The sequence below is a fragment of the Actinia tenebrosa genome, unplaced genomic scaffold, assembly GCF_029948245.1.
Source record: "Actinia tenebrosa isolate PJP-AT-01 unplaced genomic scaffold, QUT_ActTen_1.0 PGA_scaffold13__45_contigs__length_12533684, whole genome shotgun sequence".
NCBI lineage: Eukaryota > Metazoa > Cnidaria > Anthozoa > Actiniaria > Actiniidae > Actinia > Actinia tenebrosa.
This window is the reverse complement of record NW_028292573.1, coordinates 4,350,049-4,365,700: the sequence shown is the minus strand read 5'-3', so window position 1 is coordinate 4,365,700 and position 15,652 is coordinate 4,350,049. Positions and strand designations below refer to the sequence as shown.

Genomic DNA, 15,652 nt, shown 5'->3' with positions numbered 1-15,652 from the left:
TGATCCAATCAGAATTCGAGTTGAATCGATTATTATTTTGAATCCTGAGTCTTCGTATTCTCGGAAAGAATTATAAATTTTAATATTCGAATAACGAAACCATTAATGGAACCTGGGGGAGTGGGAAGTTTGAACCGTTTTGATTGTAAAAGGTATTGTGAACCTTATGTAAATAATGCCAGCACATAAGAAATATGCCAGGAAAATGTGTGATTTTTCGCTAATTGACAGTCCCTTGGCACAGAATTTCTTGACCGAAAAAAGTAAATAATTTTTCTTGATTCATTTGGCATCCAACATGGCGGCCATGGCTACTTCCTTCTGAGTATGATTGCATCACAAGAATCATCACATAATCCAGCACATCGTCGTTTTAGAAAATAATTGTAGTTACATATGTGGGATTTATACGATTAAGCATTGAATACTAGTATGTGTAATGATAACACTGCATGGTTAGGATTATTTTCGATCTTAAACTAGACGCCCTTGTACCAAGGCTATGGTGTGCTGCGAGCCTTCGTTATCATGAACTCAGCGGTAAAGCGCATGCACCCTAGACACCGATCAATTTGTAACGGGAGAAAAAAATATCATTCCTCTGGCAATCCACAGGAAGCCCGAATAAGGTAATCAAACTCCTGGTTCGCCCGTCCTGGTCAGGGATGTTGGTATATAACACTATATTCCTAAAGATCTACATGAGAATATAATATTTACAAAAATATGTTTTTGTGTGAAGGTTATTCGTCGATTTTTACGAACACCTTCGGTCTGGAGAATATTTTGATTGCGCTTTCTATCTCGGAAAGGCGTCGTTCTAGTTCGGCTTTTTTCGTTCGCACCCGAAGTGTGTCGACTCTGACGGGAAGGGAACGAAGTTCGATGAGAAGTTCTTCTTGATCTGTGCGAGAAAAAATGATATTAATTAGATTTTATTTGATGATGATGATGATGATGATCCTGATCCTGGATGTTGGTGCATGGTGATGAAGATGATGATGAAAATGATGGATAAAGATGATGATGATGAAGAACATCATGGATATTGGTGCATGGTGATGAAGATGATGGTGAAAATGATGGATAAAGATGATGATGATGAAGAACATCATGGATATTGGTGCATGGCAATGAAGATGATGGATACAGATGATGATGATGATGAAGAAGAAGATCATGGATGTTGGTTCACGGCAATAAAGATGATGATGATGATGGTGAAAATGATGGATAAAGATGATGATGATGAAGGAGAATATTGTTAATGATAGTATTGAAAGATGCTGCCAAGAATTGTGGTAATTATTCGGTGACAGTGATGAAGATGATGGTAATAATGGCGATCATGATGATGATAGTGTTGTCAATGATGATGTGGTGACAGTGATGATGAAGATGATGGTAATGATGCAATGTTGATGATAGTGTTGTCAATGATGATGTGGTGACAGTGATGACTGAAGATGATGGTAATGATGATTGTGATGATAATGATGATACTGTTTCGATGATAGTGTGGTGACAGTGATGATGGTAATGATGGCTATGATGATAGTGTTGTCGATGATGTAGTGAGTGACGATGAAGATGATGGTGATGATGATGGCTATAATGATAGTGTTGTCGATAATGTAGTGACAGTGATGATGGTAATAATGATGGCAATGGTGGTGATGATAATGATGTTGTCAATATTGATGAGTGATTCTCGCTGATGATTATGATGATGATGATGATGAAGGTGGTATTGATGGTAGTTGTGATGGTGATGGTAATGATGATGTTGATGATCGCTGTAGTGGCTGATGGTAAGTAAACATCAAGTCTTTATACAATCTGGAATGTCGTTTATCCCTTACTTTTTTGTAGTGCGTCTAGTGTCTGTAATCGTTCATCTCGTGGCATAAGCGCATGTCCAGGAGGGATGCTTGGGTCTGGGATGTTAGCTATTCGTATTTCCTCCTCTTTTTTCCACTGCTTTTGTCGTTTTTTCAGACTTGAAAAATAAATACACTCAATTATTATAGCAATCAAAACAGTGTATTCGATTTAGTTTCTACAGTACCGTATTTACTCGAGTAAACACCCATGCCATATTTTAAATATTATGTTTGTGTTTTAAATTTCATATTTTTTTAATCCCACCAGCCCCCAACGGTCCCTTAGTGTGGCTTATTTGTACCTATTGACCTAGCTTATTTCAAACTGGAGCTTCTTCAGCCGACAACATTACTGTAACTCGGGACCCAGCATTTGATCATGTAAATACGGTATAAAACACAGTCATTTACACAATATATGCATATCATAATAAGTATCTCAGCCAAGTTGACAAATTACTCCATCGTGCACACAGATTTGGCTATGTTTCTGGTAAATTATCAATTGAGGATTTATTGCAAGGAAAGGATTGACATCAATGGGACAGGATCAAGGATGATGAGACACATGCCCTCCTTTCACTGCTCCCACCAAGAAGAAATATCAAGCTATGCAAGAGAGGACATGATCTTATTCTCCCAAGAATTAGAACTGAGAGTTACAAATAGATGCTTGTACAATTTTATTGAGTTAAACTCACTTTTTAAAATTTCAATGTAAACTCAAACGTTTTTTTGTAGTAATTTCTAATAAAGACATTTATTATTATTATTATTATTTTAAGTCAGAATACTTACTATTTAGGAACTATGCCCTTTTTATATTTCTCTTCTTCCTCTTGTTTTTTCTTTTTTAGATTTTCCAGTGCCATGGTGGAAGGAGCTCTACGAGGACCAGGTGAAGCTGTTAATCGTCGTATATTTTGTGCGATATGGTTTGGGTTTTTCTTTGGTGGAGAATTCTGTGAATTAAAGAAAGGAATCAGTTAGACAAAGAATACAACTAATTGTAATTGTTTGATCTGTGAGTTAGCCATGCCCTGACTTAGATCAGTCCAGAGGTTGTTTCAGGGTTCAATCTGTGAGTTAGCCATGCCCTGACTTGGATCAGCCCAGAGGTTGTTTCAGGGTTTGATCTGTGAGTTAGCCATGCCCTGACTTAGATCAGCCCAGAGGTTGTTTCAGGGTTTGATCTGTTAGTTAGCCATGCCCTGACTTAGATCAACCCAGAGGTACTACCTTTCTACTTTCATCGGTAGAATTCATTGAAGAAATAGAAAACAGACACATGCATGGTTTTAAAGTACATTGGCATGGACAGAATACAAGAGAAATGGGGTGTTCTGCCAATCCCCACATTCTGCATACAGCACATTAATAACTTTAATTCAGGAGTTCTCCCAATCCATGGTCCCTCAGTTGTAGGATTTCTCTTCAAGCAAGTTTCATATTTCTTTTTTAAAAATATGAATTAATTATAAAAGCTATTTGCTTTGTGCCCTCATTAAGCAGAGAGTGAGATTTGACATTAACAAAGTCTACAACTGAGAGGCAAGGATTGAGAGAACTCCTAAATTGAGGTTATTAAGTTTGTAAAATAATATATAAAGGGATTTTATCTAGATCTCTATACCTCTTTAGAAGCAGCTGCTTTAGGTATTGTTAGTTTTTCTTCCCTTGGTATAACAGGTTCTGCAGATGAAGGTCTATCTTTAACTGGGGGACCATTTCTTGAATGTGCTCTTAAAAATGTTGCAGAGCTTGGTCTTGGAGCTTGCAAAGGTGCCTGAAAGTACAATACCAATAAATTTGACCATGGTTGCATCTAAGACGGCCTGCGAAACATGCAAGATCTCTTGTTCTGGACCTCTGCATGGATGCAGGATTATATATGATAGGCTGTGATTGGCTGCAATGGCTATTCATATTAACACTTTTTGATTGATGCATGAGCTCTTACCAGAGTGGTCTGCAACACTTTTCCTCCCCTTACCCCCTCTGAAATGTTTAATTCCCAGAAGGGATGATTGCATTCAAAAACCACTGGCTGGAGTAAGAGGAATACCAGAGTGGTCTGCAACACTTTTCCTCCCCTTAACCCCTCTGAAATGTTTAATTCCCAGAAGGGATGATTGCATTCAAAAATCACTGGCTGGTGTAAGAGCAAGGCAATTTTGGGCAGAAATGGAAACAAGCAAATCCTTTTGCCTGAAATTGTCTTGCTCTCTCTTCTGTAATTACTACTTTCAACAGCAGTCATCATATCTATGAATTAAAACTAACTAACTGTATATCCTTTGATATTTCTGCTCAGTAAAACAGTAAGCATCTATTCAGTACTAACCTTAAGCTCTTGAGCTACTTTTGACTCTACATGATCAAACTTATCAGGTTTATATACAGCTTTAACTGGTTCTCCTGCTGCTGCATCTTGCTGTTTCTTGCGGTTGGCTCTCTGCATTTGTTTGATATGATATGCATTTTCTTTGGTAAAGTCCTTGGGCTGAGCAGAACCTATAATATGAAGAAATAATTATGCTTTTAATACCTTTAGAAAAATCATTGTTTTCTATTCTATACAGTGGAGTCGAAAGGAAATCAGTAGTTACTGTATATTTTACTTTAAATAAACAGAAAGGTAGACCAGTTAGTAGTATTTTTAGTTTTATCTGAATGCTTGCAATTTTCACTGAATTTTCACCAAATTGACGTCACCAGCGTGCTCCATACATTTTTTTCATGGTGGTGAACCAATCAGAGCGTGCGTTATATCTTAGTTATGTTATAATATTTATTATAGTTCTCTGGAGGCTTGATAAGCATTATAGTTATAAATCCCACTTCTGTAACCACAAGTGAGAAATGCCCACTTCATACTAAGTATTAAACAATGGTAACACTCTTGTTAAAGGTGTTAATTAAGGGTACAGTACACACTGTTATATACTATAACCATGCAGGCCAAATAACATTAGCTTTTAATAATTACTGAGAGAATGGAATTCAGAGGAAAATAGGGAAGGCACCTGGAAAAAGCTTTTAAAATTATTATTTTTTAAACCAAGTAAAATGCTTTACTTATTGTTTATTATAATGATGGTTTTGTGGTTTGAAGCTCATTATTAGATGACCTTTATAGATGAACTAGGCTCAGATGTTATTCCTGTTACTACGCTACGAGTTGAATTTGTAAACTACTTCCAAGCGTGACAAGTTACTAGCTTTCCTTTGAATATTCTCCCATTAAACTTATTCCATAAATAAAGGACATTTCATGATTCTTTATCAATTGACGACGAAGCGTCCTGAGTTCACAAAACTACAATATTAGCTTCTTTACTAAAAACTTTAATAAGCTTACCTGGTCTTGACAGAAGATTGTATGGTTTCGAGTTGGGATTAAACAGCTGAGATAGCGAACCTTGTCCTTTTATCGCATTCGACAAGGCTTCAGGCTTTACTCTTGGCTTAGGTCGACATTGATCTCCCGTTGGTTCGTATCTGTTAGCACTGTTAGGTCTTCTAGTGTTATAACCAGGATCAGTTGGGATCGTCCATGTTGACAGCATTATTCCAACGACTCGACTGGATCTTCGAACATTGGAGCCAAAAAAATCGCCTCTTAAACTCTTAAACACCTAAAAAATGCCCTTTCTGGAAAAACTACTAACCGATGCTGAGATACAGCACGCTAGAGGTTATTACCTAGCCAGAAAAATGGAGAAAATAGGGAATGGAAAGTGAACTTTTGTTCGAGTTTTTTTGTCGTTTATTTTTTACGAAACTATGAAACAACAAACTCTACCCACAATGCATTGCGATACATCCGCTGACCTGCCAATGTGCGGGCTCATGCTGATCGAGGAACGCCTGCCAAGGAAGGATTGGCGCGCTTTTTTATAGTCTCACTGTTGAATAGTTAGAGTGCATTCAGTCAAACTGTTGAATAGAGTGCTTTTAGTATCGCTGTTGAATAGTTAGATACATTTATCTAACTTAGATAACTATTTAGTTGATGTCACCTAAAATAGTAAAAGCGCGCCAAATAACGGTCATGCTAATTCGGGGGTTGTTTTACTAGAGAATGAGTGAATAGACATTCATTTGTATCATCGTTTCTCCCCCTGATCTCAGTAGCTGTTTACTCGTAGTTCCAAATTTATGTGAGGTCAGCTAAAATAGTAACTAGCTTATCTACTTTAGGTGACGTACACTATTCAACAGTTTGACTGAATGCACTCTACTAAGTATGGAATTATTAGGCAGCATCGCGCTCACATCCGGGACACTTAGGAGGCGCTAAATTCACTGAACTCAATTTTTTTATATGTTCTGGTTTATTGACTTGTACTCGGGTCTTGTATAATCGTATAATATAATACCAGTAAATATGCTGACTGCGAATTTACACGTTCCATATAATTATATGTCATAAGGAGTATTAAAAATTCAAACAATACAACAATGAATAATCACCAGTTACAAGTAATGTAAAAGTTGAATTTACCGAACTGATTCACTGGTTGAAATGAAGGTTCAAACTATAAATGTTTCCGTTTTTTATTAGAAATTCTACACCATTCAAAAACGTAGTAAAAACAATGAAAACTAACTATGAGCTAGGATATAAATTGAAGTAGACAGCCAGAAATCATTAGTCATCTCTTTAGCATTAAAGGTTAATGTTAAGAGCACATGGCCGATGGAAGATATTTCGTCCTCCCTCTCTGAACCACTTGTTGGCAACTGAAATGGAAATAGGTTTTACAATGTCAATATTAAGTACCAGTCCTTACGCGGTTGGTAGTGCGGAAGAAATGCGATCATGGCCGATAAATATTGAATTTAATTGTCATAGCATTCTTTAAGTCCTTTTTTACATTCGCCGTCCGTGAGTCCATATCAATCTATCCATTTATTTGTACATCAATCCTCTATCCATTCTTTCTTTGCGTTCTTTCTTTCTTTCGATCGATTGATCGTTCGTTCCTCGTTCGTTCGTTCGTTCGTTCGTTCGTTCGTTCGTTCGTTCCGTTCCGTTTTATTGAACCTCAGGCGTATTTATCAAGACTGCAATAAGAACTAATAAGCTCTCCAGGGAGTGTGCGTAACTACAGTAAAGACACCCTATCAATATTTATCTTACCCCATTTATTCCCGCACAGTACCGGGCATCCCGCATGTACAGTCGTCTCGTCACCTTCACCAGATCTCTTTAAATTGTACCAAAAGACCGCATCACCCTTAGTAACGGAAAAAATGTTTAATAATAAGCGAGATTAGATTGTGTGGTTGGAGTATAAAGAGGTTTCTAAGTTGTGTGTTGCGTTGCGTTGATCCAGAAATACTTGTGTTAGCTTTATTGGGTCACTGTTGTTGAATTGTCGACTGACTGACTGACGACTGACATTTCGAACAACCTTGGTGGAGCTAATCTAGTAAAGTTAATACGTAAATCAGTGTTGGGATACCTTTGTTGGTGAAATGCTTATGCCAGCTTCAAGGAAGGCAGTGGCTCCGCCTACAGCCACATCGTTTAACTGTAGTAACATGAACAAGATGAAAACATTAAATATTCATGAGTACTGTAATGCAAGATGAAAAGGAGGCGCGTCAGTCCAACTAAGAGGACTGAAATTCTTTTGGGTCATAGTTTATGTTAACTATGTTTGGATGAAGGAAAGGCTGATAGAATAATTAGCCGGGAGATTCCAAAACAAATAGACAAATGACAAAGAAGAAACGAAAGCCAAGTAAAAAGGAAATTAGTTAGTTTTAACCAATTGCAGTCAGGCAATGTTTCCTTGTCATGCATGTCCAATGGGATGCGGGGGGTTTACTCGGTTAAAAAAGTTATCCCATAATGAACCAAAGCTTCAAAAGGTTGTGATGTCATTTATACCATTCCCTCCTCTCTCTCATTCAAACAGAAAATCACCTGGGAAGACATTTTATACTTATTTTGACTTACATATATAAGAAGAGTTGCGACGCGGTTCCCTTTAGGATCTGTCGCAAGAGGAGTATCTGGGTCCTAAAAAAAATATTCAAAGATCAGGACACCAAAGAAACGAATTTGACATCGATTTGAAGTTTTAACTTACTCCGTAATCAACGTGTTTTTCATATTGTCCGCCCATTCCGTAGTTGGCAACCTGTTATGAAAAAAGGCAACTCAGCTGTCAGTAGATGCTTATCACGGACCGACTCGGCAGTTCAAACTAGTTTAATTGCTATAGTAAATTTTTGTTTTCATTTTATTTTAGATTTTGCCAGCAGGCTGATGTTGCACCGATAGGACACAAGATCCCCTTCGAAGTACATTGCACCAGTTTCCAATTCCTCAAAATTCCCATACACATCTCACAATCAACCCTTTATGAAATCATTAGTAAAGACCAGACACTGAGGATGGTCTCTTTCAAGGTTTCTTTACGTTCCTCCGATCCGTTGCAGGGTGAGGTAGTGGGAAGAGATGGGAACCCTTTTACGTGGTCATCCGCATCACGTGAGGTCTAACAATTAACTGTTGGGATGCTCTTACCTGTAGATATTCAGCGTTGTATTGATCCAAACCAGTCACCAGGGACGCTCGACGATTCACTCGTGCCACAACTTCGTGTGCGGTGTCTTCAAGCCAAGCGCTGTATAGTATAAGAAGATGATATATTAGACTGCTGGAAACAATACTTGCGCAGGCTGTTTGGTGCATGGGTTGGTGGGTTGGTGGGTTGGTGGGTTGGTGGGTTGGTGGGTTGGTGGGTTGGTGGGTTGGTGGGTTGGTGGGTTGGTGGGTTGGTGGGTTGGTGGGTTGGTGGGTTGGTGGCTTGGTGGCTTGGTTGGTGGGTGGGTGGGTGGCTTGGTGGCTTGGTGGCTTGGTGGCTTGGTTAGTTGGTGGGTTTGGTTTGTGAGTTGGTTGGACGATTCGTTGGTTGTTCGGTTGGCTGGTTGTGTGTTCGGAAGGGTTGGTGTCACTAAATTAGTCTGGTTTTGATGAGAGGGTATATACTACTAAGGGTCTAAGATCCTGACCTAGTATAAGACACAAGAAATTAGAATGCCTGTCATACCTTTTGCTAACTCGATATTCTGCAGTCTCCAGAATTTTTGTATCGAGGTTGAGTACTGTTGCTCTTTTAAGCTGGAAAAAAAAATCAGAAATCTTACACAAATTTAGATTTTAGAGCCGATCTCTAAAATTTTGACGACCTCTGGGGGTCATAACCTGTTGCCGGTGAACATGAAAAAGCCCTATAAATGTACCTTGAGTTGTCTGTGTCTCATAGGCGGTCAGCGATCTCAATGGCGTATAAAAGTGTTTCCTAATGCTCTTTGAATTTAAGTATTTTGCCGGCTTTCGATTTTTACCACTATTGAGATGAGAATTTACTGAAATATTCTTGACGTAGACAACTCAAATCCATGTGCTTTCAAGTCTTGAAGCTTAATTTCAAGTAAATCGCGCGGACAGTGTATATATTTTGACCGATTTTTTGTCCTAAAGAGCCGCCGTATTGGACTTTTCAAATAAAGAACCAAATATCACAGCGTGCGACACTGTGTGCTGTATTATTGATAGTGGATTTCATAGTTATCTTTGTCTTCTTACTATTGGGCTTGCTAGCTTCTTTATGGTTGCTGCTTCGGAGTCCGTCACCATGTCTCTGAATATATATATCTTCGGTTTAAGGTTGATTAGTTCTAGTTTAGCAGGTTTGATGAGAAGCGCTGAATTATGACGCCCATGGAACCACCAACATTTAAGTTTGTTTTGATGCTTGATTGGCTAAGAACAAATTAGGTTATGATTAGTATATTTTTCTCATTTATTAGTCGTTTTCCTTTTTTGCATTTATTTCCTTCCTCCTTCCTTCTTTCTCCCCTCTTTCCCTTTCTCGCTCCATCCTTCGTTTGTTGATTAGGTGGTCAGTGGTCGTTTGCAATTGGTTCGTTTCCTTTTTTTCCGTCCTTCCTTTCCTCTTCCATCCTTTCTTGCCGTTTCCTTTCTTTCGATCCTTCCTAGTCCTATTCCTCCTCATCAATCTTTCCTGTCTTCCTTTCCTTCCTTCTTTCCTTCCTTCCTTCCTTCCTTCCTTCCTTCCTTCCTTCCTTCCTTCCGTCCTTCTTTTCTCCAGCGTACATCTCTCCTATCCATCACTCAACCACCAATTCAACCACTTGCCTCCTCACTCACTCACTAACTTCACAGCGTCCGTACTACTAGCACCACACCTTCAATACTGCATGATCGTTCATGCTAACCTTTATAGTTTCTCCGCGACAAACCCTTGAGTATGTCGAGTTGATGTAGGCTTTTGTGTTGATCTCTTCGTCTCTTGCCACTAATTGATCTTGGTTCAAGGGATAGTCATAATCTACTAACTCACGATAGTAGTTTAAATTGTCGATTAATTTTTGCTCTCCTGGAGCTGGTAATAGATTGATAGACAACCCGTTAGTCTCGCAATTTTTTAGACCATACCATTTGACCTCTTGTGTATTGTTCTTTTACCACCTCATTTCCGTAGATGATTCTCGTCTGAGTTAAATTTATGTATTGCACCATTCAACACTAAAAATCGAAACTAAATAAACAAACACAAACACAAACAAAAACAATACACAAGGGCATGACATGTGCTATGTAACAGTAGGAAAACATCCACGTCCAAAGTAAATGAGGGTCGACCACCAGTGGAAACACCTCTCAATTTCCCGTTTCCTCTGCTCTCTTTCACGGGATCCCTGATCCTTAATATCGTGTTGCAGGATCCGCCATTCCCAGCTTTAAAATGCCACGACAGCTATAATTGCCACTCACCAAGTGTGATCAATTCCTCTGTTAGCTCCAATGCCTCCTCGACGTTTCCGGTCTGAAACCAAAAAAAACCCAGTTGATTATAGCGATGGGATCCCTTTGTGATAAGGATTGATGATCGAGGTTCGGTTCCTAAACTTAGCATTTCATTCGAGTAGAATAATTCCACAATTCAATCTGTGAGCTGGACTAAATCAGTCCAGGAGTTGTCTCAGGATTTTATCTGTGAGTTAGCCGTGCCCTGACTTAGTTCAGCCCAGAGGTTGTTACAGGGTTCGATCTGTGAGTTAGCCATGCCCTGACTTGTAGATCAGCCCAGAGGTTGTTTCAGGGTTTGATCTGTGAGTTAGCCGTGCCCTGACTTGTAGATCAGCCCAGAGGTTGTTTCAGGGTTTGATGTGTGAGTTATCAGCAGCGCCTCAATTAGATCATCCCAGATATTGTTTCGGGGTTGTATCTGTGAGTTGGCTCGATGCCCGGCCGAGCCCAGAGATTGTTTCAAGTTTATACTATTGGATATTATGACTCACCAGGTACTCCACCCATGCCAGATACTCCAAAAGACTTTTAAGCTTCGCAGGTTCTTTAGGATGTATCTCCCTGATCAGTCGCACGCCTTCTTTTAACCACTCCCGTGACCGGGTTAAATGATAACTCCGGTATGCCACACTACCAAGGTCAAAGCAGTCGTCAACAGTCATGGGAGAAGCAGGTTGGCAACCTGAAACATTAAATGGACGTCAAGAGAGAGAGAGAGAGGAAAAAAAAAAAAAAAAAAAAAAAAAAGACAACTGGCCCTTTGCAGCTAAGCAATCACGTGCTGATTAATTCACTGAGAGCAAATGAATGAACATTTTGATTCCTATGGGTGAAATTTACTGGACTGCAAACAAACTTTCTACAACCAGTTTCGAGAGGTCGTAATAAAACTGCATTTCGTAACACACTGGATACACATCTTTCTCATTCAGTTCTTTACAAGTACCTAAAAAGAATCACCAATGTAATATAAAAGCATAAATATTGCCCTCCAGTACAGACACGTGACCGTTAACTGCAAAGGGCATATTATAGATGGCAAGACGTCGAAACCAAGACACCGCTGCATACATTGGTCTTATTCTTGAGTTTCTTGAGCAAGCAGTTAAAGCTTACCTGGAATCTTGCCTTCTAACATGGTTCTGGCTGATATGTTGTACGTGGATTGTAGTCTGAACAACGCGGCAATGGCGCCTATCAAATCATCTGTTTCATTAAGCTCACGCCTTTCTTTGCTACTGTTTAGGGTTTTTATCATATCTACGAAACAAAAATGAAGTGAAATGTTGGCGCTGTATTAGAATCGGCCGTTAAATATATATTCATAGTTATTCCAAAAAGGTTGGTTGAGCCGGGTTGGTTGGTGAAGATTGCATGTTGCATAGGCAAGCCCAATGCAATATGTGAGCGCGAATAACGTGAGATAATCATAACCTGTTATTCATTGATAAAATTTAAAAAACTGAAGTTAAAAACCTGTGTTTTTTGATAACTAAATGAATTTTGGAAAATAAAGCGGACTGAAACGGAACTAAAGAATAAACTAGAGTTTAGAGTTAGGATGACGAATTATGATAGAATAGATACAGGCCCGTAGGCTGCCTTAGAAACGGGAGGGTTCGTTTTTTTTCATTTTGGTTACCTTTCAGTTTCCTTCTTTTAACTAATGAACATATTTTCCCGCTGAAATACATTTTCCCGCCAAAATATGCTGCTGCTCCACAGAAAACTCAACACATACTATGCAATTCATTCTATTGAATTTAAACGAGAATTTGACCATTACAACACGCATTTATTTTTTCGTTTACAAATAAGCGATTTGACAGTATTATTAATAGAAATACCAGGTGGACACCGAACCTTTTCCGTGTGTGGGGGGTTCGTCCGAAACCCCCCAGCCTACGGGACTGAGTTAGCATATCAAAGACTGATTAACCACAAGTAAAAAAGCATGTAATAAATCTGATGAACAAAGCTTCCACCAAAAAAACTCAACTATTGTTTTTAAGACATTTTAATATAGTCAAAATTGCTGAGATTCGACCTGTAGTAATTACAAAGTATTTTCGATGCAAAATCTAATCAAGTCTAGAAAAAGTTTCAATCAAAACTTTTATCACTTTTCTACATCGTATTTTAAAAATTGATTTTTAGTGTTGGCCTTCAATTCATTACCTTGGGTGTTTTTTTTTTTTTTTTTTTTTTTTTTTTTTCCCATGGACGCTTCAGTCCTAGTTGTTATTTTAGTATATTGAACAACGGCTTGTCATAAAGTCTTACCATTTCGTTTTTCGTCTTCTTGAAGAAGTAAGTCCATCTTTGTCCAGTGGTCAGTAAATCTCTTGATTATTGAAAAAGCGTTGATAGGATTATTCACATAATCAGGACCCTGAGCTTTCGCTAGACTCGTCTCATTCTCAACTAACTTCACAAATCCTTTAACTTGCTCGAAACCTTCTTGTCGGCTGTTAACATAAGCCTTGAGTTTTTGTCCTAAGTCGTGTTCTAAGTCGACCAGACTTTCAAGATGGGCAATAGAGTCGAAGACATATCCGTTTGCAATGAAAAAGGAAAACAAGAGGTTGAAGAAGAGAAATAAGGCCGACAGTTCGCCGAACCGTGGTTCTGCGTTCATGTCGACCCTTATTACTCGAGGCAATAACAGTAAGAAAATCTGAGGCCACAGTCCTAATTGTCTTGAATAATATGTATATATTTTGTATAGAAAACACATGCTTGTAATTAATAATTTACACACTATTCACAGATATATATGTTACAAAGGAATTTACTAAATTGGAATTTGAAAAGTTTTAAATGTTTAAAGGGGATGTTTCATTACAAAAAAAACGATATTTAAGTACTTCTTAAAGCAAGTTTTTAAGCAAAATCCTTTTTTACACCAGGGCTTGGCATTTGAAGGAAGAGAGCGCAGTGACTGGTGCATTGCGGGTAATTGAAAAGTTATGTAACAGGTAAAACCTGTTGGCATGGAAACTAGAATGGTTGTTCCTATGAACCACCTGTCGCTATCGTGAGTGGTATTTTATGAACTTTTTTTTCGTTGCAAAGGTCTCATTAAAAAACTTTTTTTTTTTAAATCTTAGGTGTATAAAATAAATCAATCAATGGCTGGATTAGTCTCCCCCACAGCCGCTTTCAGTGTCGTCACGCAACTCAGGGGAGAAAGCGTTGCGTGACGACACTGAAAGCGGCTGTGGGGGAGACTATGGCGGGATTGGCTTATCTACAGAGTCTTCCTCCACTGACTCCACATCGCCAAATGGAAGTTAAAAGTTCTAAGAATGTACCTGGACTGAATGGATTGGAGATTGGATGGACGCATAGGAGTAACAAGAATGTATTTGGAATGGGCGGGTGGATGCGCATATAAGAAAAGGAATGAGAACTTTAAATGGATTGGATCATCGTAGATGAAAGTTGGTTAGTGCACGACCTTCAGAGCTTGAGGTCCACGGTTCTATCCTTAGAATCTCCACGTCTGTTTCGACTTCTCTCTAATCCGTGTAGCTTCAGCTTTAAACACTCTTAAAACAGAGCACTGATTGAGAGAGGGGGTAAAGTGCGCACCGTCGGCTTCCATTGATAGCAGTTGAATTCCAACTGAAAGAACTACCGACGTTAGATATAGGTACTTTACTTTACCTTTTATTCTCTACTTTCGCATGTCACAAAATGCTTTGCGCCTTAGGAGCAACCAAATCAAAAAAATGAAAAAATGAAACGTCCCTACGTCACGATGATGGCGTCACTGACCTCTACTACCAGACTCGGCCCTTGAACACTTTCTTTTGTTCAGTTAATTAGCACCAATTGTCTTATTATTCTCATGAGGGAATACAAATTTAAATAAGAAAGAAAATTCGCGAAGCAATATGGTATAGTGGGAGTCAAATGACGCCGTCATGCAAACGTCCTATTGAGTGTACACTATACCTGCTTTGATCTGTACAATATTGATTATCAGTTCATTGTGAGTTAATTTTGCGCGTTCAGAACATCAGAAAGCTTGTTCCATTAGAGAAAATGAATTAACTTACGAAGAAATATTTAAATTTTTTTTTGAAACTTCTTCAAGATTCCTTCTCTTTCGATCTCTTTCTGTTTCCTACTGTTTCATTATATTTTTTTATATCAATAAGGCGGCATTTTCAACATTTTCTGTATCTGAATTAGATTGGATAAGCACTCTAACATGTACTCTAATGAGAATAAGAATGGACCTAAATCATGAAGAAGACTGATGTCAAGGAACAATACTAGAGGACTAAGGCCCCGTCCACACTATGCCGGATAAATTTGAATCCGAATTTTTATTTATTCGGTAAGGCCTACCGTCCACACTAGTCCGGGCGAATCCGGAACAATTCTTCACCGAAAACGAATTTTCGAAATGGAACCGAATAAATAAAAATTCGGATTCAAATTTATCCGGCATAGAGTGGACGGGGCCTAAATCACTCGCAACACTAAAATGTGATATCTATTTTTTGCCCATTTTGTTTTCGCGATGATTTCAATTCTAATCTGACTGAGATGGATTTTAGGAAGTATGTTGCTAAATTAGTGTTTTTCAATGAGCTCCTGTTTGTACTTGAGGCTATTTTGACAAGACTCCCGCTGGCTATATATAGTGACTACGTTCATTCGAGCTATGTGGGCGAACCGATCGGAAACAGATCCGAAAAGTACCCTAAACACAACGCGACAGTAAAAAGGCGCTATTGTTTCTTTATCCCGTAATATATATATATATAGACTCCTACTTTATCATTCTGCAAATTTGTCCCGGCATTTTCTTTGGTTATAATCAAAATATCTGTATGATACGACGGAAAAGAGACTATTGGGATTTGATCGCAAGGTTGATATTTATGTAAACATTAGT

General features: G+C 38.6%; 2 protein-coding genes across 2 annotated transcripts; both read right to left on the bottom strand.

The window, feature by feature from the left end:
* Positions 1 to 68: 68 nt before the first annotated feature.
* Positions 69 to 5,662, bottom strand: LOC116299405 (enkurin domain-containing protein 1). The gene is made up of 6 exons (XM_031708060.2): positions 5,245 to 5,662; positions 4,228 to 4,397; positions 3,517 to 3,669; positions 2,682 to 2,845; positions 1,863 to 1,999; positions 69 to 904 (listed from the first exon to the last, which is right to left on the bottom strand). The coding sequence occupies exons 1-6, from the start codon at positions 5,450 to 5,452 to the stop codon at positions 744 to 746; spliced, it is 993 nt and encodes a 330-aa protein (XP_031563920.2). The 5' UTR covers positions 5,453 to 5,662; the 3' UTR covers positions 69 to 743.
* Positions 5,663 to 6,207: 545 nt separating this feature from the next.
* On the bottom strand, positions 6,208 to 13,431 carry LOC116299406 (prolyl 4-hydroxylase subunit alpha-1). The gene is made up of 13 exons (XM_031708061.2): positions 13,024 to 13,431; positions 11,857 to 12,000; positions 11,232 to 11,422; positions 10,705 to 10,756; positions 10,146 to 10,312; positions 9,493 to 9,669; positions 8,954 to 9,024; positions 8,428 to 8,527; positions 7,988 to 8,038; positions 7,855 to 7,917; positions 7,355 to 7,423; positions 7,030 to 7,126; positions 6,208 to 6,629 (listed from the first exon to the last, which is right to left on the bottom strand). Exons 1-13 carry the CDS (start codon positions 13,376 to 13,378, stop codon positions 6,556 to 6,558), a joined length of 1,611 nt encoding a protein of 536 aa, XP_031563921.2. The 5' UTR covers positions 13,379 to 13,431; the 3' UTR covers positions 6,208 to 6,555.
* Between the last annotated feature and the right edge of the window lie 2,221 nt (positions 13,432 to 15,652).